Here is a 25,939-nt window from a genome sequence, read left to right as displayed (position 1 = left end):
TTTTCCCAGGTACCTGGACAAGAGACCTTGCAGACCTGCATCTTGAACTCCCATCTTCCTTCCTTTGGAAAGTCAGCTGATTAAATTCCTATTGCTAGGTTAATTGGCAGGATACCAAATGCCACCTTACAAGTAAACAAAGCCTCTTAACCCTTGTTGATCCTGGTTCCTCCCTATATAGGTACAGGGTAGTGGGTTTTATTTCTAGGGACCAGGACACTGTCAGCCCAGATGTGTTCCCTCCTCAAACCCCGAACGGCTAGTGCACCATGTCTCACCACCAAACAGTAATCACATAGCAACTAATTTTATTCACTCTTAACCTATGCCAGGTTCAGACCAGTGGCCTGGTGATCAAGTGAGAGTAGCCTTAGGCTGACTCACCACTCTGGGTATTTGGTAAGAATCCAAACATGGAGCAAATTAGGGAGATAATTGGTTAAGGACTGAATGATTAACCAATTAACTAGGTGGCTCTGCTCATCAACTGAGGAAAGCTAAAAGGCAGACAGTAAAAGGATTAACAGGATGGGGGGGGGGGGGCTTGAGAGATAAATATTGTTTTGTTTTACCCTCACCTTTACTGTAAAGTTTCCCAGTTTTTCATGCTGAAAGGGGAGAAAGGGCTTCCTTTAATTCCACTTTTCCCACCAACCTCTTTCCTACCTGCCTACTTCCCTACAGTGCCCCAGTTTTTCACTTTGAAGATAAGATCAAACTGCTGGGGGGCAGATAGTAGGGCTGGTGCCCAAAATAGGTGGTGAGCCTGCAGGAAACTGTTAGATCCTAATTAAAGATGACACTCACCTAATCGAACACATTCCATGGAAGACTGGGGCCAGCTTTCCGTCTCTGAGGACTCAATGTAATAACAGTGACCATGGAAGGGAATCCAAGATCTGCGTATGTCAGATGTAGGACATTTGCCAGGGAGTTGTGGAGGTTCAGTAGGGACTACAACTGAGAAGAAACCATGCTGTATGAAATCAATAAGGGCTTTTCAGATATGTTACTGAAAACACATATATACTGTACCATAAGCAGCCACTACTAATTTGACCATGATACCATGAAAAAGAACCTCAGATATTCACGGTTCATGATCTGGGCCAGATTCTCTACTCTGCTGTGGAGGTTTTACATTGGGGTAACTGCACTGACTTCAGCTGAGGCCAGGTCTCCACAACACAGTTAGGTCGACACAAGGCAGTTCATGTTGGTCTAACAATGTCTGGGTCTACACAACAACCTTGTCCCACTAATGTAAGTGCCCTACTACACCAGCATAATAACTCCAACTCCACAAGGGGTGTAGGGCTTATGTAGGTGTAGTTAGGGTGACACAGCATCTGTGTAGACACTGCGTCCCTTACATTGGCTGTTGGAGCCATGAAATTTGAACTTGTTTGTTTGAAAAGCGTGAATTGGGAGTGCTTTGTTCCAGGTGGGCCTTGAGTGGGCCTGACTGGTATATAAAGGCAGTCAGCAGCAAACCAGCTGAGCGGCGAACACCAGAGGCTAAGGGTACGTCTACACTTACCGGAGGGTCTGGCGGCAGGCAATCGATGTTCTGGGATCGATCCCGGAAGTGCTCGCCGTTGACGCCGGTACTCCAGCTCGGCAAGAGGAGTATGCGGCATCGACGGGGGAGCCTCCCTGCCACGTCTGGTCCCGCGGTAAGTTCGGACTAAGGTACTTCGAATTCAGCTACGTTAATAACGTAGCTGAATTTGCGTACCTTAGTCCGAAGTGGGGGGTTAGTGGGGACCAGGCCTAACAGAGGGAGTTTGCCTGGGAGCTGTCTGAGAGGAGGTACGCTAAGTGCTGCATTAGGGGGGTTGTGTTGGTGAGTATCTGAGTGTCTGCTGCTGGGACAGTTGGTCAGTTTGACCGTGTGCTTGATTGATTGCTTGTTTGTTTGAAAAGTGTGAATTGGGAGTGCTTTGTTCCAGGTGGGCCTTGAGTGGGCCTGACTGGTATATAAGGGCAGTCAGCAGCGAACCAGCTGAGCGGCGAACAGCAGAGGCTAACAGAGGGAGTTTGCCTGGGAGTTCTCTTGGGGAGAGCTCACTGAGGCTTTCATCTGCAGGTTTCTCTGAGTAGTTCCTGCAACAGCTGTGAAAGCTCTTAAGAGGACGGTGATATGGAAGATGAGTGATCAGCTGTTGTAACCTGCACAGGTTGTGCCATGTTTGTCTTTCTTCCACAAGACAGAAGCGACTTTGTCTGTACAAACTGCAAGCTGGTCTCCATATTGGAAGAGAAGGTTCAAGGGCTGGAGAAACGAGCATCGACTCTGCGTTGCATAAGGGAAAATGAAGTTTTCCTGGTCAGGAGATGCTTCTACGGCCACAATGTTCTGAAGATTCAGAGCAGGCGCAGCAGGGACAGAAGGATTGTGAAGAGGTTTGGCAGCATGTGACCTCCAGAAGGAGAAAGAGGAGCGTCCATGCACCAGCAATGGAGATACAGGTGAGCAATCATTTCCATGTTCTCTCTACAGGTACTAATGCAGAGAGTGGACTAGATGACCCATCTGAGGGAAGGGAGCAGAAGGAGACTCCACCGATTGGAAGGCAAAAGATGCACTGTCCTAGGGATGGGGGTTCCATGACCACCACTCCCAAGAGGAAGAGGAGGGTGGTGGGGGTCGGTGACTCCCTCCTCAGGGGGACTGAGTCATCTATCTGCTGCCCCGACGGGGAAAACCGAGAGGGCTGCTGCTTGCCAGGAGCTAGGATACACGATGTGACGGAGAGACTGCCGAGACTCATCAAGCCCTCGGATCGCTACCCCTTCCTGCTTCTCCACGTGGGCACCAATGATACTGCCAAGAATGACCTTGAGCGGATCACTGCAGACCACGTGGCTCTGGGAAGAAGGATAAAGGAGTTTGAGTCGCAAGTGGTGTTCTCGTCCATCCTCCCTGTGCAAGGAAAAGGCCGGGGTAGAGACCGTCGAATCGTGGAAGTCAACGAATGGCTACGCAGGTGGTGTCGGAGAGAAGGCTTTGGATTCTTCGACCATGGAATGGTGTTCCAAGAAGGAGGAGTGCTAGGCAGAGATGGGCTCCACCTAATGAAGAGAGGGAAGAGCATCTTCGCTAGCAGGCTGGCTAACCTAGAGAGGAGGGCTTTAAACTAGGTTCACCGGGGGAAGGAGACCAAAGCCCTGAGGTAAGTGGGGAAATGGGATCCTGGGAGGAAGCACAAGCAGGAGAGCGCAAGAGGGGAGGACTCCTGTCTCATGCTGAGAAAGAGGGACGATCGATGAGTTATCTTAAGTGCCTATACACAAATGCAAGAAGCCTGGGAAACAAGCAGGGAGAACTGGAAGTCCTGGCACAGTCAGGGAACTATGATGCGATTGGAATAACAGAGACTTGGTGGGATAACTCACATGACTGGAGTACTGTCATGGATGGATATAAACTGTTCAGGAAGGACAGGCAGGGCAGAAAAGGTGGGGGAGTTGCGTTGTATGTAAGAGAGGAGTATGACTGCTCAGAGCTCCGGTATGAAACTGCAGAAAAACCTGAGAGTCTCTGGATAAAGTTGAGAAGTGTGAGCAACAAGGGTGATGTCGTGGTTGGAGTCTGCTATAGACCACCAGACCAGGGGGATCAGGTGGACGAGGCTTTCTTCTTGCAACTAGCAGAAGTTGCTAGATCGCAGGCCCTGGTTCTCATGGGAGACTTTAATCACCTTGATATCTGCTAGGAGAGCAATACAGCAGTGCACAGACAATCCAAGAAGTTTTTGGAAAGTGTAGGGGACAATTTCCTGGTGCAAGTGCTGGAGGAACCAACTAGGGGCAGAGCTTTTCTTGACCTGCTGCTCACAAACAGGGAAGAATTAGTAGGGGAAGCAAAAGTGGATGGGAACCTGGGAGGCAATGACCATAAGATGGTCGAGTTCAGGATCCTGACACAAGGAAGAAAGGAGAGCAGCAGAATACGGACCCTGGACTTCAGAAAAGCAGACTTTGACTCCCTCAGGGAACAGATGGGCAGGATCCCCTGGGAGAATAACATGAAGGGCAAAGGGGTCCAGGAGAGCTGGCTGTATTTTAAAGAATCCTTATTGCGGTTGCAGGAACAAACCATCCCGATGTGTAGAAAGAATAGTAAATATGGCAGGCCAAATCAGGAAGCCCAAATCACACTTGGAGTTGCAGTTAGCAAGAGATGTTAAGAGTAACAAGAAGGGTTTCTTCAGGTATGTTAGCAACAAGAAGAAAGTCAAGGAAAGTGTGGGCCCCTTACTGAATGAGGGAGGCAACCTAGTGACCGAGGATGTGGAAAAAGCTAATGTACTCAATGCTTTTTTTGCCTTTGTCTTCATGAACAAGGTCAGCTCCCAGACTGCTGCACTGGGCAGCACAATATGGGGAGAAGGTGACCAGCCCTCTGTGGAGAAAGAAGTGGTTCGGGACTATTTAGAAAAACTGGACGTGCACAAGTCCATGGGGCCAGAGGCGCTGCATCCAAGGGTGCTAAAGGAGTTGGCGGGTGAGATTGCAGAGCCATTAGCCATTATTTTTGAAAACTCATGGCGATCGGGGGAGGTCCCAGATGATGGGAAAAAGGCTAATGTAGTGCCCATCTTTAAAAAAGGGAAGAAGGAGGATCCGGGGAACTACAGGCCAATCAGCCTGACCTCAGTCCCTGGAAAAATCATGAAGCAGGTCCTCAAGGAATCAATTCTGAAACACTTAGAGGAGAGGAAAGTGATCAGGAACAGTCTGGATTGATTCACCAAGGGGAAGTCGTGCCTGACTAACCTAATTGCCTTCTATGATGAGATAACTGGCTCTGTGGATGAGGGGAAAGCAGTGGATGTGTTATTCCTTGACTTTAGCAAAGCTTTTGATACGGTCTCCCACAGTATTCTTGCAGCCAAGTTAAAGAAGTATGGGCTGGATGAATGGAGAGTAAGGTGGATAGAAAGCTGGCTAGATCATCGGGCTCAACGGGTAGTGATCAATGGCTCCATGTCTAGTTGGCAGCTGGTTTCAAGCGGAGTGCCCCAAGGGTCGGTCCTGGGGCCGGTTTTGTTTAATATCTTTATTAATGATCTGGAGGATGGTGTGGACTGCACTCTCAGCAAGTTTGCAGATGACACTAAACTAGGAGGCGTGGTAGATACACTAGAGGGTAGGGATCGGATTCAGAGGGACCTAGACAAATTAGAGGATTGGACCAAAAAAAAACCTGATGAGGTTCAACAAGGACAAGTGCAGAGTCCTGCACTTAGGACGGAAGAATCCCATGCACTGCTACAGATTAGGGACCGAATGGCTAGGTAGCAGTTCTGCAGAAAAGGACCTAGGAGTCACAGTGGACAAGAAGCTGGATATGAGTCAACAGTGTGCTCTTGTTGCCAAGAAGGCTAACGGCATTTTGAGCTGTATAAGTAGGGGCATTGCCAGCAGATCGAGGAATGTGATCGTTCCCTTTTATTCGACATTGGTGAGGCCTCATCTGGAGTAGTGTGTCCAGTTTTGGGCCCCACACTACAAGAAGGATGTGGAAAAATTGGAAAGAGTCCAGCTGAGGGCAACAAAAATGATTAGGGGTCTGGAGCACATGACTTATGAGGAGAGGCTGAGGGAACTGGGATTGTTTAGTCTCCAGAAGAGAAGAATGAGGGGGGATTTGATAGCAGCCTTCAACTACCTGAAGGGGGGTTCCAAAGAGGATGGAGCTTGGCTGTTCTCAGTGGTGGCAGATGATAGAACAAGGAGCAATGGTCTCAAGTTGCAGTGGGGGAGCTCCAGGTTGGATATTAGGAAACACTATTTCACTAGGAGGGTGGTGAAGCACTGGAATGCGTTACCTAGGGAGGTGGTGGAGTCTCCTCTCTTGGAGGTTTTTAAGGCCCGGCTTGACAAAGCCCTGGCTGGGATGATTTATTTGGGAATTGGTCCTGCTTTGAGCAGGGGGTTGGACTAGATGACCTCTTGAGGTCCCTTCCAACCCTCATATTCTATGATTCGATGATTCTATGAAATTGACAAGAAAGCCAGGGAGCTAGAACCCAGCTGCCCTCCACTCCTCTGGAGAGCTGGGTGGCTGGATCCCACTCCTGGCTGGGAGCCAAGATGAGAATGGAACCCTCTCCCAGCTGGGAGCCGCAGGCGGCTAGACCTTGCTTCCGGGGGGAACCGAGAAGCCGGGGCAGCTGATTTTAGACATTCCAATAAATCTCCATTGATACTTCCTGTTGGATTGACAGATTTGTAGCTGAGTAGAAAAGGCCTAATTCTGAAATTCTTGAGCATCCAAAACTCTCATTCAAGTCAGAGTATTTGGATATGCAAGGGATGCAACAGTGGGTCCATAGCTTACAGACTGAAAATAAAGTGGCATAATGCACCAATTAGTTTGTGGAATAAACTTTGAAAAATCTTTAGAATTCACTAGTTAGCGTCTGTCAAGCACCAAGAAACTGTATCAATGACTATTTCCTTCAAAGAAACCAATATTAGAGCAGAGTACACGTCAACGGTCACATTCATTATTTAAATATATATATATATACACACACACAATAGAACCTCAGAGTTACAAATGCCTCAGGAATGGAGGATGTTCGTAACTCTGAATAAAACGTTATGGTTGTTCTTTCAAAAGTTTACAACTGAACTTAATACAGCTTTGAAACTTTACTCCACAGAAGGAAAATATTGCCTTTAAGCATCTTAATTTAAATGAAACAAGCACAGAAACAGTTTCCTTAGCTTGTCAAATCTTTTTTTTTTAACTGTAATTTTTAAAACTAAAAATTTTTTTAGTACTTTACATTTAACGCAGTACTGTGCTGTATTTGCTTTTTTGTTGTTGTTTGTTTGTTTTGGTCTCTGCTGCTATCTGATTGCATACTTCCAGTTCCAAGGTGTGCAGTTGACTGGTCAATTCGTAACTCTGGTGTTTGTAACTCTGAGGTTCTATTGTAGTCATAATCAAGACTTGAATGCATTTAAACTTAAAGCTCACTAATTAAAATTGCTAAATTCAGTTGCTTACCATCAGACCTTTTACAGACAGAGAGGTAATTTTCGTCACAAGACCCTGTCTTCCAGGTCCCATCAACATCTAAATAAACACAGGCCAAGTTCTGTTTTGGCTCCTCACTGGCCCACTTAGAGTACTTGATTCTCCAGTTATCAGTCCACTTGTAAAAGCCACTAGTCTAAAAACAAAAGACAATGAAGATAATATTGCATCCAAAAACTGTCTTAAAAAAAAAAAAAGAACATTACGGTCACAAACTCAAATGTCAGAAATAAGTTAGTCTATAAAACCTTAATTCAGCCCCCTTGTGTGCATGCATTATGATATCATCTTTAATTACATGATCACACACTTTTTTCCACAGGATGCCTGCTTCTTTCAGAGCACAGAATGGACGGTGCTCACCTAATGGGAAATTATTCAAAATTAGATTTTATCCTCATTGTTCAATATATGTCCCCATGCCTTATTTATGGCACACTACTCAAATCCTGCTTTGAAAACAGAATTATTCACTTCCTAATGGGCTTTTTTATGATACTCATCACTATAGTATCTGAGTGCTTCACAAACATTAATGAGGTGAAGTGATATTATTATTCCCATTTGACAGATCAGGAACTGGTGCACAGAGACATTAATGTCAAAAGTGTTCACTAATTTTGAGTGGCCGTGACAGATGCATATGACCTGATTTTTCGGGTAACTTAGCATTATAAAGCACTTTGTATGTTCAGATCACAGATCTCATTTACTTCAGTTGCAGCTGTGAGTGCTCAGGACTTCTGCAAAATAGGCCCCAAATATCCCAAGTCGGGCACCCAGAAAACAGGCACACACACACAATTAGGTCATGTCTACATTGGGATACTAAGGAAAGTTAAGGCAAATCAATCAAAAGGAGTGATGTTAAAATGCATAAGTTAAAGCAGGGGTCGGCAACCTTTCAGAAGTGGTGTGCCGAGTCTTTATTTATTCACTCTGATTTAAGGTTTCACGTGCCAGTAATACATTTTAACGTTTTTAGAAGGTCTCTTTCTATAAATCTATAATATATTACTAAACTATTGTTGTATGTAAAGTAAATAAGGTTTTTAAAATGTTTAAGAAAGTTCATTTAAAGTTAAATTAAAATGCAGACCCCCCCGGACCGGTGGCCAGGACCTGGGCAGTGTGAGTGCCACTGAAAATCAGCTCGCGTGCTGCCTTCGGCACGCGTGCCATAGGTTGCCTACCCCTGAGTTAAAGTATATTAAACTCCCACATGGATGCTCAAAGGAGGATTAAGCTACAGCGAGCTAAGGTTACTTTACTCCTAAGAGAGAGCATCTACACGGAGGATTAACTTGTGCACATTGATTTCACACCTTTAGTTGATTTGCCTTAACTTCCGAGTATTCCGTGTAGATATGGACTTACTGACCACCTGTGAAAATGTTAATTTAGTGACTCATCCAGCATTACACAGGAACTCTGGGGCAGAGACAGAATCCATTTCTCCAAGAGTATTCTATTACCTAAACCATGAGACCATCCTTGCAACCATACACCTTCCAACGTTTGCAACATATGTCTCCGTGGTCCTACAGACAACAGCCTCATTCACTGCACAGCCTCAAGTCATTCAATGAGCACTTTCCAGGCTGTGTACTGAATGAAGCAGGGATACTATAGGAAAAAATAGTATGTGATCATATGATTAAAGACGATAGCATAACACATAGGTGGAAAGAGTCCAAATTAAGGTTGCACAAGCAATATTCTTAACATTCATCATTTTTTAAATGTATTTTCCTAGTTTTTTGTTTGTTTAAAGCAAACTGAAAAAACACAAATTCCACCATGTGGAACCATATTGATTCCCATTGGTCTTATAGGTAGGGCTAGAACTTTTGGCTTCACAGCACAGACCTCCGCTACTTGAGCTAACAGAGTAACTGACAGCAGTAGTAGATTGTTATCCTCTATGTAGGCCAGCCACTGCAGGGAGAAGAGGCACAAATGTGTCAACCAATTTTGCCACAATTTGCTGACAGGAGTGGAATGTTGAGGCTCAAGTTCCTTGGGCAGTGGTCATAGACTTTCTGCCTCTGACCTCCCCAAGCCTGACTCCTTCTTCCTTCTCTTTCTCCCCAGCCTGCCCTTGACTCAGCCTGTCGGCCCCCCTCCCCCGGCCTCTTGTTCCAGTTCTCCATCTTCCTGAACTCCTCATCCTAGTTTCTTCAACCCCAGCACCCTTATCTCAATCTCCCACCCCCCTCAGCCTCCCTTGGCTCCTTGTCCCATCCCCTGCCTTGCTGCCCCTGCCACAGCTTCTTGACCCAGTTCCAGTCCCTCATGTTTCCCCAGCTCCATTGCCTACCCTTTCCAACTCTTTGTCCCAGTCTGACCCCCTCACCCTGGTATCTTCATCCCACTGTCCCCAGGCTCAGCTGCTCAGCTCTGTGCATTCCAGCCATGCTTCCTCCTACTCCTCCTGCTCACTGCCAAGCAAGGAGAGCACAAGAAAGGTCGACTCCCTGCTCATGGTTCCTGTGCCTGGGACCTCGGTGGCTCCTGACTGGCAGGCAGAGCATTGCAGGGAGGGTCTTTGCTCTGGCCCTGCAGCCTAGAGATGGAGCAATTGCTCTGAGGAGAAGGAATGGTACAAGCTCAGTCTGGTCGCACACAGGCACAGTGAGGGAATGGAGCATGCCCACAGCAGATGGAATCTCTGGATAACTTAGCTGCCAAACTCTAACAAGTCCCTGCTGAGCATGGGTGAACTGAAATTTTCAGAGGCTAATAACTCAGTCAAATTTGGGCAGATTATCATGGGGAGGGCGAGTAGCAGATCCTTGACCCCCTCCCCTGTCAGATTTAAACCCCTCCTTCAAAGTACGGAGGGACTAAAGATTCCCAACAAAATGGTTGTGAGAACTAATTAAGAATGTAAGTAAACAGATGTGGTAGCACTGCAGCCCTAGCCACTGGAACAAACAGTGGCAGTGATGAACCTCTGCAGTAAATTCAGCCCAAAGTATTCCCAAGCCCGAGTTCTATACGTCTGCAGGCATCTGGGGGAGAGAAGTCTGCCAAAAAGGCAGCCTGAAGTGGCCCACACCACTTGTAACCCACATTCTGCAATAGTCTGCGGGTCCAGTGAAATGCAAAGAGGATGGCATGGACTGGGAATGGAGTGATACCCGAGCAGCTAGGGGATAAGTTGATTTAATACATCCCCTTGTCATTCTCCCTGGAGTTTAAAATTGCACCAATTCAATGGAAATTCCGAAGGAGGGCAAGCAACAGTAACACTGCCTGCCCTTCCTCAGTATCAGTCAGGCACCAGCTTCAGTGAATCAGGCCTTGAGGCTTTTGGGATCTTCAACCATTTTGCTAAATCATTGTTTTCAAAAGGAATACACACCCCTTTCACCTGCTGTTGGTTTGTCCCTTCTCCCATTCCCAGGATTCCTCATCTGCACCTCTCCCCATGTTCTTCCACGGCTTCTCTCCCTCCCCCACCATTTTGATGGCTTCCACTCTCCTATTGGTTTCCTCACATCACTGTGTATCCACAGGTATATAATTCCATCCACAGCTTATCTCTTCTTCACATACCCTTTTCTGTGTCTCCCCCATGCGCATTTCCATGGTTCCCACCATTCCCTAGCTATAGTTTAAGCTGCTTTTGAAGCATGCTAACAGGAACAGTGGGAGTTCTTTCACAATCACTACTCAACTATGAGACAAAAGCAAGCACATCAAACAGAGCCCTTGATAATAACTGCAGACAGCACTCGAGTAAGGAATGTGGGAGGTCTGATTTGACATAGATCAGCAGCATCATAGTCACACTTATTTGATGTTCTTACCACATTGCTGTTAAGACCTATCCATACAGGCTGCCCGACTTTTAACACTTGTAGCCACAGGAATGACTGGCTGTAGGGATCTAAAATACTGGCAAGTTCTGAGTATTCAGCCTTGCAGTTTTTTCGCGCTTCTTCCCAGTTCATTCTGGAACTGATGAGTGAATAGCTACTGTTACCATAAAGGGTAAAGCCAGAGACTGGAACTGTTGTTTGGAAATTATATAATTTAGGATCTGTAGTAAAAAAACAAACACATGGAAAGGTAATTTTGTAGTACATGGACTTATTGTTCCACCGAACAACAAATGTCGGCAGTATTCAAACACTTAAGAGTGGTAGCACTAACAGATATTAAGACTGGATGCACGTCCCAGACAGGACTTCAGTGACAAAAACCATGACTCAGTTCTTTTATAAAAAGCCATGGTCCTTGTTGCTCTGACTGGCCGTTACTGAGCCAGACTCTCCCATGGATTTATACTCATTTGGCTCCCTATGCACTGGATTGTGATTCGTTTTAATGCAGCTGTATGTACTAAGTGGAAGCACAATCTTTTCACCCACTAACCATCATGTCAGAGTTAGCTGGACTGTGGCCAGGGCATGGGAGGAGGAGGAGAGCCTGCAGAGCCAATACACCCCACCAACAGCAAATGGGCAGAGAGGGGATGGTGAGGGGAATATAATCCAGGCTAGGTTTCAAAATCTGGGGCCTGAACACTATCCCTCTGCCTCTCCTCCTCCTCCCCCCCCCGCCGCCCACCTCCCTCATCCTGCCCTCCAAATTAATCCACAAACCACCCTTCTCTCTCACACAGAACATCAGTCAACAGACTCCAAGCATCCACCCCTACTGTCTCTGAGCACGAAACACTTTAAAAAATTCCTCCTTCTCCTAATCCAACCCTTTCAAAACCACCTCGCTCCACATCACCCAATCTAATCATCACATCCAAAGCAAGTCACGCTCTCCTCGTGGTTCTGGTGGGTTGTAGCAGGGGGACTCTTATAAAGCTTCCCTTTGGGCTACTCATCATTGTGAGGAGGGGTCCCAGGTCAGAACAGGCTGCAGGAGAAACAGCTCTGGCCTTTGGTGCTCTCCCAGGGCCGGCTCTGGCTTTTTTGCTGCCCCAGGCAAAAAAGCCTACCGCCGCCCTCCCCCCCCCCCACCCCCGGCGGGGAACGCGGCAGGAGAGGGTGCCAAGCCCGGCAGCGGCTCCGCTCTCCCCGGGCGGCTGGCGCTCCGGGAGAGGGTGACAAGCCTGGCCACAGCCCCGCTCTCCCCGGGTGAGCGCCGCCCCCCTCCAGGTGCCGCCCCAAGCACATGCTTGGAGGGCTGGTGCCTGGAGCCGGCCCTGTGCTCTCCCATTCTTGTATCTATGTAAGAGCAGGATGCTGCATGGCATATGCTGTCTTTTCTATAGGCCAGGCTGCTACATGTATTACAGATCAGTGTACATGTTTGTTTTGTTAAAATGTTAACACATAAGGCTGTGAAACTCATTTCATGTAGAGGCCAAAGATGATGTGCTGTATTTGGAAAGTCAGCATTTAAACCATAAAGACAATCTAAAAATCACAGTCAAGTTTTTAATGCAATTAACTTGGAAGCTTGGGGAGAAAGAACTCACCAGTGTTCCTCTGGCATATGTAGCTTTTGTTCATTTGGCAGTCTACATCTTTCCATTTCCCTGCTTCCTCAATGGGGTCCTTTATCATAACAACACAATCAGCCTGGGGGGGGGGAAATGATACATAAATGAGTAAGAATAAATAAACAGCAAGCAAGAAACAATCCTCTTCCTTCTGGATCTGCAGACCCAGATAGCTTGCATGGTTGAATCAGCTATGTATCTGTCTGTCACTATTTATATCCACTCTGGTCCACATTATCTAATCATCTATTGAATTGCTTCATATTTCAACAGAACTGATTGTGTTGTTGTGATGGTATTTCCAAATCGCATCGCCTCCCATGGGGCACCCCTTTAAAACCAACTTCTCTATTGTTCAGGGTGCTGTTGCGACCGCTCACCCCATTCACCTCAGATCACTTATCAGCTATATGTTTTTATTGTTAAAAGCAGACATACTTAGTCAAGACAATAAAGTAAGAGCACAACAAATGGAACTACAGCCATTATTCCACATTAACCATTTCATTTATTATTGAACCACACACAATTATGTTTTGCTATTAAAATAACTTGACATAATGCTGGGGAAAATTTCAAAGACCACAGCAGAAGCTTATTCTGAAGAAATGTTTAGTGGTTAGTGCATGGGGGGGGAGCAGGGGGTGGGAATGAAAACAAGAGGCACAGATTCCTCTTCGTTTGAGGATTTTATTCATACAATTGTATTTCATGATAACTTATGCATGAGTGCATATCTGCATCTGATATTTACAAATACACACCATCCTCTTAATTTTATTATTCATTCTAATAATCCCTTACAAGGCTCCAAAGTTACAGAGTTATTGTCCGATCATCTTGTAACCTTTACCCGTGTGAGTTTCCTGAGTAGTCCCAGTGAAGTCAGTGGGTCTATTCATTTGAGTAAGGTTTGCAGAATATGGACTTATTCCATCCATTTGTTTGGATTCATATTGTATCATAGAGAAAAGCTAAAACATAAATTTAAATAAACCCCCTGAGTGTCATTTACTGTCTGCAAATACTTTATGTCCAGGAAAGCACCAACCAAATATAGTTCTGGGCTTTTGCAAAGAAATATTTGAAAATGAAGCTCCAAACACATGGTTCTACTGTAAGCTGACATAGCTATCCCTTTCTGCTAGTAAAAGATCTGGAACTCTGCACCATGACCATTCTACTCTCAACAGCAAAAAGTTAATGGAAATAAGTCTAAATAAGAAATAAATTGTGCAAGTTATATATGGTTTGATTGACCTTATCAAATGTACGATGGTTTAATGATCATTTGCAATCCACATTTACCTGACTGCGATAATTTGGGAAACTGTTGGCCCAGTTTGTATAGTAGACACCACTTCCATCTGTCCATAGGAATGTGTACTCAGAATTTATATCATTCAGTCCAATCCAGGTATCAGTTGAGGCATCCTTGAAGTGGGTGATGAGGAAAGCTGAAGGAAAACAAACATTTTTACAAGTGAAGCATGAAGACACCAAAATATCCGGAGCGAGAATCATAGTTATAAAATATAAACAAAATTGTTTTAATAGATTTATCACTTTAGACCAGCAATTTCACAGTTGAGATGGTTTCCCTGGCAGTTGAATCAGAAGTTGGGAGTGTCTAGCTATCATTTTCCCTAAGTCTGATTCTGCAACATTTAATCAATTTGAATGGTACTTATGCATGTGCACAGTCTGATTTCATGTGGTTTTGGATTTTAAAAACACAATCTATCATAGGACAAGCTCCAAGTTTCAAATTTTAGCATTACAGCACTTGCAACACCAGTCTATCTGCTACTAATTCCTCCAAGGCTGGGACTTTTAAAAAGGTGACTTAGGAAAGCCACTAATACATGCACATAAATGTTATCAAAATTACATTTTTCTCAGCTAACTTAAGTGTCCATTAATTATTAGTTTTAAGCGAAAGTAGCAGGCTCTATTATAAAAACTGAAGCTTTAAATCTTTAATTTGTATGTTAGGGGGATTAGCTGATTTCTCATCTAATACCAAAATGCCTGTACCAGGGGTGGGCAAACTATGGCCCAAGGGCCGCATCCAGCCCACCAGATGTTTTAATCCAGCCCTTGAGCTCCCGCTGGGGAGAAGGGTTGGGAGCTTACCCCAGTCCGCATGGCTCCTGGAAGCAGCAGCATGTCTCCCCTCCAGCTCCTACACGCAGGGGCAGCGAGGGGGCTCGGTACGCTGCCCCACCCCAAGTGTGGCCCCCGCAGCTCCCATTGGCTGGGAACCATGGCCAATGGGAGCCACCTTGCCGTGCCTCCGCATAGGAGCTGGAGGGGGGACATGCCGCTGCTTCTGGGAACTGCTTGAGGTAAGCGCCGCCTGGAGCCTGCACACCTGACCCCCCTCCCCATACCCCAACCCCCTGCCCCAGCCCTGATCCCTCTCCTGCCCTCAGAACACCTCGGTCCCAGCCTGGAGCACCCTCCTGCACCCCCAACCCCTCATCCCCAGACCCACCCCAGAGACCACACCCTCAGCTGGAGCCCTCATCCCCTCCCACACCCCAACCCCCAATTTCATGCGTATTCATGGCCCGCCATACAATTTCCATACCCAATGTGGCCCTTGGGCCAAAAGGTTTGCCCACCCCTGGCCTATACATTGCACCTTGCACTTCTTCACTTGGTATGGAAGCCAGGTTTCCTTCCAAATTTATACAAGCCGTTCGTGCAGCATGCCACGACAATTGCTCATTTTCACTGGAGCCGAATATTTTGAAACACTGAAAAAGAAAAGTATGCTGAAGGCTGTAATCTAATACCATTTCACATCAAAAGCATCTGAAATTAACAAGATCAATTTCTGGCATTGTACAGGAGGTCAGAATAGATGATCTAATGGTCCCTTCTGGTCTTAAAAATCTATGAATCTACAAAAAGAAAATATGCACACTGGAGAACTAACATAAAAGCTCCTTTTCTTTAGCATCCAGTGAGAAACTTAACTGATTAGTGGTTAGGAGAACAGAATATGGCTGTAAGATAACAAAGTAAGCATATAATAAAAGAGGAGGAAAAGCTTTTATCTTATCAATTAAAGGACTAAAGATAAAGAAATACCCTCTGGCCTGTTAAAAATGGTGAGGGAAATACACATATTAGCAGTGAAAGAACAAAATAATTTGGTCCTGGCTATAAATAACCCTCCTCATCCAACAGAAAGATTCCAGTGAAAAGTGGGGGAAGAGGCGAGGAAGGGGAGGAGAGGGGTAAAAGCACTATGAAAGAAAACAATTTCCCATGAGATAAAGTTACATTTTTTCCCCACTTTTTGTATTTCTTCCATCAACCTTTTTCAACCAATGGTAAAAGTGTAACTATTTGTACCACTGGTGCATTTGTCTGACAGGGAATGTGGATGATACATTTTGAATGTCTCATTGAACAGTAACCTGTCAAATATCCTTCTGTGCAATCTCTGTTCATTTGAGCATTTCAGGCCATAACGTACAGGGTAGTAACAGTAAGTTCTTCCTACAGTGCTGATACCTTTGTAGTCAAAGAACTTTTAGTTGGTATAAATGTGACTTTGAGTTTGCTAGGATGATACAGCTGCAGCTCTACCTCTAGAAGGCAATGTTTTCACATGCTGCTGCTGCTAACACCTTGTAGGTGATTGTTCACCACAGTGAACTCTGTACAGTTCCACACTGTCTCCTGGATGATCTACTGGTACCAGCATCTTAGAGAACAAGGCAAGGGGGAGTGAATATAAAGTTGTACTACATTTGTCTCACAGTGGAGAGACAAAAAGTACTTGCATAAATATCGACTTTTTGTGCATCAATGGGCAATTCCAAATCAATGTACACCCATTCCGGAAGGCATGCGTTTATATTCTGCAATTCTGAATACATCCTATTGGGAAAGAGGAAGCTTTGTACAGATTTATGGGGTTTTTTCCTTCGAATTCATTCTAACTGAGAAGCAGCTTTACATTCTCTGTTCATGCCGACAGCTGGCACTTTTGCTCACTGGACATGTATCAAAGTATACATCCAGTATAAATTACAAACAAAACAGCACACATTTGGTTAGTGATACAATCTTTTTAAAATTAAGCATTTGCAAAGTAATTGCAGGAATGGTGCCTAAGCCATTTAAAACCTATAGTAACTCACAAACTCATTTCTTAGATTATTTAAATACGGATATAATGTCACCAGAATGGCCTGATCAGCCAATCAGAACACAACTTCGGATAATCTAAACCCATACTACAATAATAAAAGACAAAAATATAATTTTTTGTTCAGTTTCTTTTGCAAATAAAATAAAATATATGGAAGATGTTTGCTACTATACCTTGTTATTAAACAAAAACCAATTTTGAGGGCATCCCCCTAGAGGTGCAAGTGATGTGGGAACAACTACTGAATGAGTAGTAGTATTGAGCCTTTCACAGATGAAGCCTTTTGGAGCACCACAGTTCAGATCATTCCACATACCTGGAACATATTAAATATGGAAAGTAAATTACTGGACAAGATGAAGACTGGAATGAAAATCTACCCCTTCTTCTGGTGATTACAGTATAGAAAGTACAGTTAGTTGGGATTTTCCCCCTGCAACATTTAGGGTTCAGACACCTTAGGGGGAGAACAGGGGATATGAATCCCAAAGAATAAACAGTTGAATCAGCTGGTTGTATACAATGTTATTGTGTTATAAAAATACATCAAGGAAGGTCTTTTATGAAAGCTTGTAATGTTCTGAACTTGATTGTCACTTTGAGATACGTATACAAGTTATGGTTATGCATGTATGCATATGGGGTGGTGGAGAGAGAGAGAAAAAATTATAATTGTAACTTTGGTGCAACTTCACCTCCACCTCACCACAGGGCGGTTAAACAATCAGACAGGGAGGAGCAGATGAGAATATTCCAAGTTCCTAACATTGTACAACCCAGAAAAAGGCAAATGGTGGGCCATTAAAGTTAATGGGACAACACTGAAACAGCTTAAAACTGAAAAGAAAACACCAGTCTTGGAAAACTAAGAAAGAAGGGAATTTCCCCTACTGTGAATCATCATAATTGGAGAGAAAATTAAAAAAACAAACAAACAAACAAAAACCCTGCTAACTCTATAAGAAGGGAAGGGATTTGAAGTGAAAGGTATCCAGAAACTGAGGAGCAGACCTTTAAGTGGAAAGCTGTATGTAAAATGCTGGATCCACTTTATGACAGGGGGCATGCTGGGAAACTCTTCAAAGACAAAAGGTAACTTGTACTAGAAAAGGGAATTTATCTCATTAGAAAGTATAACACCTGTGGTTGCATCTTTATGTGTATTTTCTGTGTAACTTGTGTGTGTTTGCTTCCCCTTACTCGTTCATCTTTGAATCTGCGATTTTTCTATTAAATACATTTTTGTTTATGTTTCTCCCAAGCAGGTCTCTGTTGTACAAAACGTCTGGCATGAGTGTATGAAGGTGAACTGATAATGAGGAGAGGGCTGTTTTTCACACCTTCAAGGGTGACGAACCCAAAGAGAAAAGTCCGAGTGTCTGGTAGTTAAGAACTCAGGAAGGACGGATTTGGGAAGACTCAGGACCAGTAGGGCTGTTGGTGACACCCTGCAAGGATTGACTAGGCTGGTGGAAGCCAGGGTGAGACCTTTATGCTTGAGGGCTGACTACTGGTTTCAGGGCCCTGAACCATAATAGCATAGTATTAAGGCCCCTAATTTACAAGACAGGTGGTGACGGAGCCACTTACTGATCTGGGTGGTCCCCAAAATGTCACAGATCCCAGGAAAATTTTGTTGAAAAAGAAAGATTGTTTTCATAATTTCCATGGAAAATTTCAAGTGTTTGTCAAAAAAAACCTAAATGTGTAATATTTCATCTGAACACCTACCCATTCTCCTCTATAGGCCAGGCTTCCTGGTCAGACTACATCTCTTGATGAGGGGAAAGTGCACCATGCAGTTGCATGGCCCAAGTGGATCAGTAGAGATGAAGTCTGGCTGGGGGCACAGCCCATAGGGAAGAATAAGGACATGAAACTCCCAAACTACAATGCTCAGGTGGCATCTCAGTGACATTCAGAATCAAAATACGTTTGGTTTTCAGACAAACCCCGCCCCCCCAACCCTTTTTAAGTTTTTGAGTGTTTACTTTTTGATGAAAAATCCAAATTTTCTATGAAAACAGACCCTTTTTGCAAAAAAATGTTGTGTAATTGAAACCCCAATTTTCCACTGAAAAACAATTTTCAAGGAACATTTTTTACTAGCCCTAACAGAAAGATGTTAAAGAGTCTCCATGTACGACATACAACTGGATTAAAGACAATCTTCATAAACAGGAGTTACTTCATACACAATCCTCCTGTTTCCCAGAATAAAAAGAAGTTACCTCTCGTAACTGTTTTTCTCCTAAAGTGTTTGCCTCCACAGAGCCACACCACTAATGTCCTATGCTTGGGATAGGGATCTTGGAACCTTTTTGAAGCAGTATCAGTTAGCGCTTACCCCACAAGCCTCTCTCTCATTCTATAGCCAAACATATGCAGTGGCTGTATGTAAACAAACTCTTGTAGGGCAACACCTGTTTAACAGGGAGTTGCTTTGTACAGCTAGTCGGTACTCAAGAACAGTGCAGATCAAAAAGGAATGGAGAAAAGAAAAGGAGGGAAGTGGGTTAAGTGAGCAAACAATACTAATCTATGACTGAAAAATGTCAAAAAAGCTTATAAAGTTTGATATGTGAGTTAAAGATGCCTCTTGAGGTGATTTAATATATGAAAGGTTTCAGAGTAACAGCCGTGTTAGTCTGTATCCGCAAAAAGAAGAACAGGAGTACTTGTGGCACCTTAGAGACTAACAAATTTATTAGAGCATAAGCTTTCGTGGACTACAGCCCACTTCTTCGGATGCATATAGAATGGAACATATATTGAGGAGATATATATACACACATACAGAGAGCATAAACAGGTGGGAGTTGTCTTACCAACTCTGAGAGGCCAATTAATTAAGAGAAAAAAAAAAAAAACTTTTGAAGTGATAATCAAGCTAGGCCAGTACAGACAGTTTGATAATAGGTGTGAGAGTACTTACAAGGGGAGATAGAGTCAATGTTTGTAATGGCTCAGCCATTCCCAGTCCTTATTCAAACCGGAGTTGATTGTGTCTAGTTTGCATATCAATTCTAGCTCTGCAGTCTCTCTTTGGAGTCTGTTTTTGAAGTTTTTCTGTTGTAATATAGCCACCCGCAGGTCTGTCACTGAATGACCAGACAGGTTAAAGTGTTCTCCCACTGGTTTTTGAGTATTTTGATTCCTGATGTCAGATTTGTGTCCATTAATTCTTTTGCGTAGAGACTGTCCGGTTTGGCCAATGTACATGGCAGAGGGGCATTGCTGGCACATGATGGCATATATCACATTGGTAGATGTGCAGGTGAACGAGCCCCTGATGGTATGGCTGATGTGATTAGGTCCTATGATGATGTCACTTGAATAGATATGTGGACAGAGTTGGCATCGGGGTTTGTTACAAGGATAGGTTCCTGGGTTAGTGGTTTTGTTCAGTGATGTGTGGTTGCTGGTGAGTATTTGCTTTAGGTTGGGGGGGTTGTCTGTAAGCGAGGACAGGTCTGTCTCCCAAGATCTGTGAGAGTAAAGGATCATCTTTCAGGATAGGTTGTAGATCTCTGATTTTGCGCTGGAGAGGTTTTAGTTGGGGGCTGAAGGTAACAGCTAGTGGTGTTCTGTTATTTTCTTTGTTGGGCCTGTCTTGTAGGAGGTGACTTCTGGGTACTCGTTTGGCTCTGTCAATCTGTTTTTTCACTTCAGCAGGTGGGTATTGTAGTTTTAAGAATGCTTGATAGAGATCTTGTAGGTGCTTGTCTCTATCCGAGGGATTGGAGCAAATGCGGTTATATCTTAGAGCTTGGCTGTAGACAATGGATCGTGTGGTGTGTCCTGGATGGAAGCTGGAGGCATGTAGGTAAGTGTAGCGGTCAGTAGGTTTCCGGTATAGGGTGGTATTGATGTGACCATCGCTTATTAGCACAGTAGTGTCCAGGAAATGGACCGCTTGTGTGGATTGATCTAGGCTGAGGTTGATGGTGGGATGGAAATTATTGAAATCATGGTGAAATTCCTCAAGGGCTTCTTTTCCATGGGTCCAGATGATGAAGATGTCATCAATGTAGCGCAAGTAGAGTAGGGGCATTAGGGGACGAGAGCTAAGGAAGCGTTGTTCTAAGTCAGCCATAAAAATGTTGGCATATTGTGGGGCCATGCGGGTACCCATAGCAGTGCCGCTGACTTGAAGGTATATATTGTCCCCAAATGTGAAATAGTTGTGGGTGAGGACAAAATCACAAAGTTCAGCCACCAGGTTAGCTGTGACATTATCAGGGATACTGTTCCTGATAGCTTGTAGTCCATCTTTGTGTGGAATATTGGTGTAGAGGGCTTCTACGTCCATAGTGGCCAGGATGGTGTTTTCTGGAAGATCACCGATGGATTGTAGTTTCCTCAGGAAGTCAGTGGTGTCTCGAAGATAGCTGGGAGTGCTGGTAGCGTAGGGTCTTAGGACAGAGTCTACATAACCAGACAAGCCTGATGTTAGGGTGCCAATGCCTGAGATGATGGGGCGTCCAGGATATCCAGGTTTATGGATCTTGGGTATCAAATAGAATACCCCTGGTCGGGGTTCTAGGCATGTGTCTGTACGGATTTGTTCCTGTGCTTTGTCAGGGAGTTTTTTTTAGCAGATGGTGTAGTTTCTTTAGGTAATCCTCAGTGGGATCAGAGGATAATGGCCTGTAGAATGTGGTGTTAGAGAGCTGTCTAGCAGCCTCCTGGTCATATTCCAATTTATTCATGATGACGACAGCACCTCCTTTGTCAGCCTTTTTGATTATGATGTCAGGGTTGTTTCTGAGGCTGTAGATGGCGTTGTGTTCAGCATGGCTGAGGTTATGTGGCAAGTGATGTTGCTTTTCCACAATTTCAGCCTTTGCACGTTGACGGAAGCAATCTATGTAGAAATCCAGTCTGTTGTTTCGACCGTCCGGAGGAGTCCATGATCCATTGTCTACAGCCAAGCTCTAAGATATAACCGCATTTGCTCCAATCCCTCGGATAGAGACAAGCACCTACAAGATCTCTATCAAGCATTCTTAAAACTACAATACCCACCTGCTGAAGTGAAAAAACAGATTGACAGAGCCAAACGAGTACCCAGAAGTCACCTCCTACAAGACAGGCCCAACAAAGAAAATAACAGAACACCACTAGCTGTTACCTTCAGCCCCCAACTAAAACCTCTCCAGCGCATCATCAGAGATCTACAACCTATTCTGAAAGATGATCCTTTACTCTCTCAGATCTTGGGAGACAGACCTGTCCTCGCTTACAGACAACCCCCCAACCTAAAGCAAATACTCACCAGCAACTACACATCACTGAACAAAACCACTAACCCAGGAACCTATCCTTGTAACAAACCCCGATGCCAACTCTGTCCACATATCTATTCAAGTGACATCATCATAGGACCTAATCACATCAGCCATACCATCAGGGGCTCGTTCACCTGCACATCTACCAATGTGATATATGCCATCATGTGCCAGCAATGCTCCTCTGCCATGTACATTGGCCAAACTGGACAGTCTCTACGCAAAAGAATTAATGGACACAAATCTGACATCAGGAATCAAAATACTCAAAAACCAGTGGGAGAACACTTTAACCTGTCTGGTCATTCAGTGACAGACCTGCGGGTGGCTATATTACAACAGAAAAACTTCAAAAACAGACTCCAAAGAGAGACTGCAGAGCTAGAATTGATATGCAAACTAGACACAATCAACTCCGGTTTGAATAAGGACTGGGAATGGCTGAGCCATTACAAACATTGACTCTATCTCCCCTTGTAAGTACTCTCACACCTATTATCAAACTGTCTGTACTGGCCTAGCTTGATTATCACTTCAAAAGTTTTTTTTTTTTTTTCTCTTAATTAATTGGCCTCTCAGAGTTGGTAAGACAACTCCCACCTGTTTATGCTCTCTGTATGTGTGTATATATATCTCCTCAATATATGTTCCATTCTATATGCATCCGAAGAAGTGGGCTGTAGTCCACGAAAGCTTATGCTCTAATAAATTTGTTAGTCTCTAAGGTGCCACAAGTACTCCTGTTCTTCTTAATATATGAAACCATCACTAGCTGCAGATAAAGAAGGAGCTGCAGTGGCACATAAATCATTTTCTACCATAGAACTATAGTAGGTTAACTACTCTTGCAATTTGTTTTAGTGTGTTATCTCTATCACTATCAACCTCCGATTCTTATCTGATCCCCCCGCCATAATATCTGAGCACCTCACAACTTGTAATGTATTTATCCTCGCAAGACAGGGAAGTAGTAGTATTATTCTCATCTCTATTTTACACATGAGGGACTGAGGTGCAGAGAGACTACATGACTTGGATATATTAGATATCAATTCTCCTTCCCCCTCTTCTGTATTATAAAATATTTATAAATTGTTATTAATTATTTATGTTATAGAAGTGTGTATGGGTCCCAACCAAGGTTGGGGCCCTATTTTGTTAGGGACTACACAAACACATGGTCAGAGACTGTTCCTGTCCTGAAAAGCTTATGCTCTAAATAGATAAGACGAAGTATCGAAAAAATAAAATGTTTTTATCTCTGTTTTCTGATAGAAACTGAGGCAGAGCGTTTAACTGATTTGCCCATGGTCACACAGAAAATTTCTGGTAAAGCCAGGAATTGAACCACGTCTCTTGAGTCCCAGTCCAGTGCCATGTCCACAAAAGGTGACATTTTTTAAAAAGTGCCTGGACTGTCTTAGTGTGATTTATGCTCCACAGTCATTTAGATACTGTTGAAAATCTCACTATCAACCCACTTAATATAATAAATGACTTTACATGAAACATGTGTATCACACACACACCTATGTCACACAGTGCAGAGCTGTTACAACACTGAAATATTACTATACTCACCTGTACGGGTATACATGACCACACAGTTTTCTTCATTATTTGAAAAGTTAGGTTCATTTGGAGCCCAGGCTACATAGTTTATTGGGGTTCCATCGATCCAGCTAAAAGAAACAATGTAGCAGTAGTTACGGGATAGATCAATTTTTATTTTTTAAGGCCACATTAATCATTTGATTTTATGTTACAGAAATTCTAGCTAAACAACAAAAAGTCAGCTTGGTAAACATGCCTTTTGTAGTAGGAAGAGAGCCTGAGATGTAAGCCCTTGTATCAGGGGCCTGATGGGAAGCCAGAAGCCTGGGCTAAAGTAGTGGTCAAAGCTTTGCTGATATAAAGCAAAGCCTGGTTGTGAGCAAGAGACAGGTCTGCTCACAGAATCTAGCAAGAACAGGGCAGATATTGCAGAAACACACACATTCCTAAGAAGTGCTAGGCACAGAACACTCACACAAACACATTCCAGAAAGGTGGTACCAGAACACCCCATACCAAGTATGGTACAAACACTCCCCTCCAAAGATAATGAGAACATACTGACCCCTCCTAAAGATAAGGTCAGGATGACAGTGTGATGGATAGAAGATATTTTGATTCAACCAACATATACAAGATAATGGGTGGTAACAACCCACGTCAGGGGGCAGTAACTAACTATGTCAGAGGGGCAATACATAACTTGTTTGTATTGGGGTATAAAATGAAGTCTCAGAGGGAGTGTCTTTGGCTGGCCCAGGGGATAATGGAAAGTCCCACCGTTAACTGAGCTAGTCCATTGCAATGGGCACACATGTGTTAGTGTACCTGTAACCATTGAACAAGGGCATTAGGGCTGTGTTTCATTGACAATAAACCTGACCAAGTGCCTTCACAACTCACTACAAACTGAGCCTGTGGTTACTGGGCAGTTCAATCAAGGTTTACTGTGCCAACTATCTGCGCAGAGCTGGGACAGCACACAGAGAACATCTAACATCTAACAACAGCTTTATGTGTGACTTTCATTCATATTAATGGAAATCATATGGCCAAAGTCCTGGAGCTCAAGTAGAGAATAGTCTCTTGTTTTTTTAACTTACATTAGCCCTGTGTTCACAATAACTACATTCATTTAAAGTATAGCAGCTCAGTGTTAAATGAATGTCCTATGTACCTTATTTAGATAGATATACTAATACATTTCATATCAATACATTCTATTTCCCCACCTGCATATTTTCTCAGAGTTCATGGATCACAACACATCACTAAAACAGCTAGCTGAGATAATTGCCTGTAATTGTTGTTCTCTGGACACATACATCTCTGTAGGTTGTTGGGTCAGGGCCCCTACATGTGGATCTAGTGGAAGTTTCCTCAACTCAAAGCCTAATCCATTGGCCCCAAGCAGGTCGTGAATGACAGTCTCCAGTAGGGGGCATCTCAGACACCCTCACTGTATGCATGCTGCTCTCAGCAATGACATAATCACTTCTTATCTTAGTGGTTGGTGAAATACTCCCAAAATAAAAGCTAATTAAAGATGAAAAAAGTCTCTCTGGGGAGGAGATGGGCAAGTAATCTGCCAAGGCTGCCTATCAGCAGAGAGCATTAGCTACAGGTGAGCAATTTGCATCTTTTCTTCAAAGATACCCAGCTCAGAACATTCCCAGTTTTTGAGCCAACACAACTCTCTGGATGTCTCTACAAGTAAAATTCTAATAGGAAATACAACACAATGCATAACTGTAAACATACTGTTTCTTGTCAGCGACACTTCCAGAGCCATAGAGAAAGAAACAATATGAAAGAAACTGAGAGAACTATTATAACTGACAAGTAGCAGCACATCACCAGGCAAGAAGGAGGGTGAAACACAGAATGGGAGAAGAATAGACTGCAGCAAACAGAATTTCCAGGAAGTAATTTGCCCAGACAGTGGGTGTACGAAACAGTAGATCGAGAAGGCAGGACTGCCCCTGGAACGACAGTCCATTAGATGGACTTCCATTAATGCTAATGAAAGTCAGACAAATAAAGTCATCTGCACAAATGAGGCACCCTGAGTAGTGGAGCGAGTGGCTGAAGATGAGGCTCAGAGTGACTGACTCATAACCAAATGTCCCAGTAGATGGCACCATAACACTTTGTCTCTCGGTCCATGGCCATAGATGGAAAAAGAAAGGTGTTTGAAAAGACAGACCTTGGGAGTAGAGAAGGACCTCTTGGATCCCCATTGACATGGGAAAATATAATTCACCAACACTTTGGAAGAAATTCAGGGGCTGTCCGTACAATCACTGAAGAATTTTATAAGAAAACAAATAAGTCATCAAAGCCTGTAACTTATTCACTCTAAATGTTGAAATCGTTGCCACCAGAAAATAACCTTC

General features: G+C 44.0%; 1 protein-coding gene across 1 annotated transcript in view; it reads right to left on the bottom strand.

Moving 5' to 3' along the window:
- Positions 1–25,939, bottom strand: part of LOC128832917 (macrophage mannose receptor 1-like) — a 62,508-nt gene that overhangs the window by 8,857 nt on the left and 27,712 nt on the right. Inside the window, exons 19-26 of the mRNA XM_054020625.1 lie at positions 23,571–23,671; positions 16,872–17,014; positions 15,175–15,289; positions 13,836–13,984; positions 12,504–12,606; positions 10,873–11,105; positions 7,028–7,193; positions 808–960 (exon numbers count right to left, since the gene is read on the bottom strand). Of these exons, the coding sequence (XP_053876600.1) occupies positions 808–960; positions 7,028–7,193; positions 10,873–11,105; positions 12,504–12,606; positions 13,836–13,984; positions 15,175–15,289; positions 16,872–17,014; positions 23,571–23,671 (1,163 nt within the window). The remainder of the gene's footprint in view (positions 1–807; positions 961–7,027; positions 7,194–10,872; positions 11,106–12,503; positions 12,607–13,835; positions 13,985–15,174; positions 15,290–16,871; positions 17,015–23,570; positions 23,672–25,939) is intronic.

Source organism: Malaclemys terrapin, chromosome 2, assembly GCF_027887155.1.
Source record: "Malaclemys terrapin pileata isolate rMalTer1 chromosome 2, rMalTer1.hap1, whole genome shotgun sequence".
Lineage (NCBI taxonomy): Eukaryota > Metazoa > Chordata > Testudines > Emydidae > Malaclemys > Malaclemys terrapin.
This window is presented reverse-complemented; position numbering and strand designations above follow the sequence as displayed.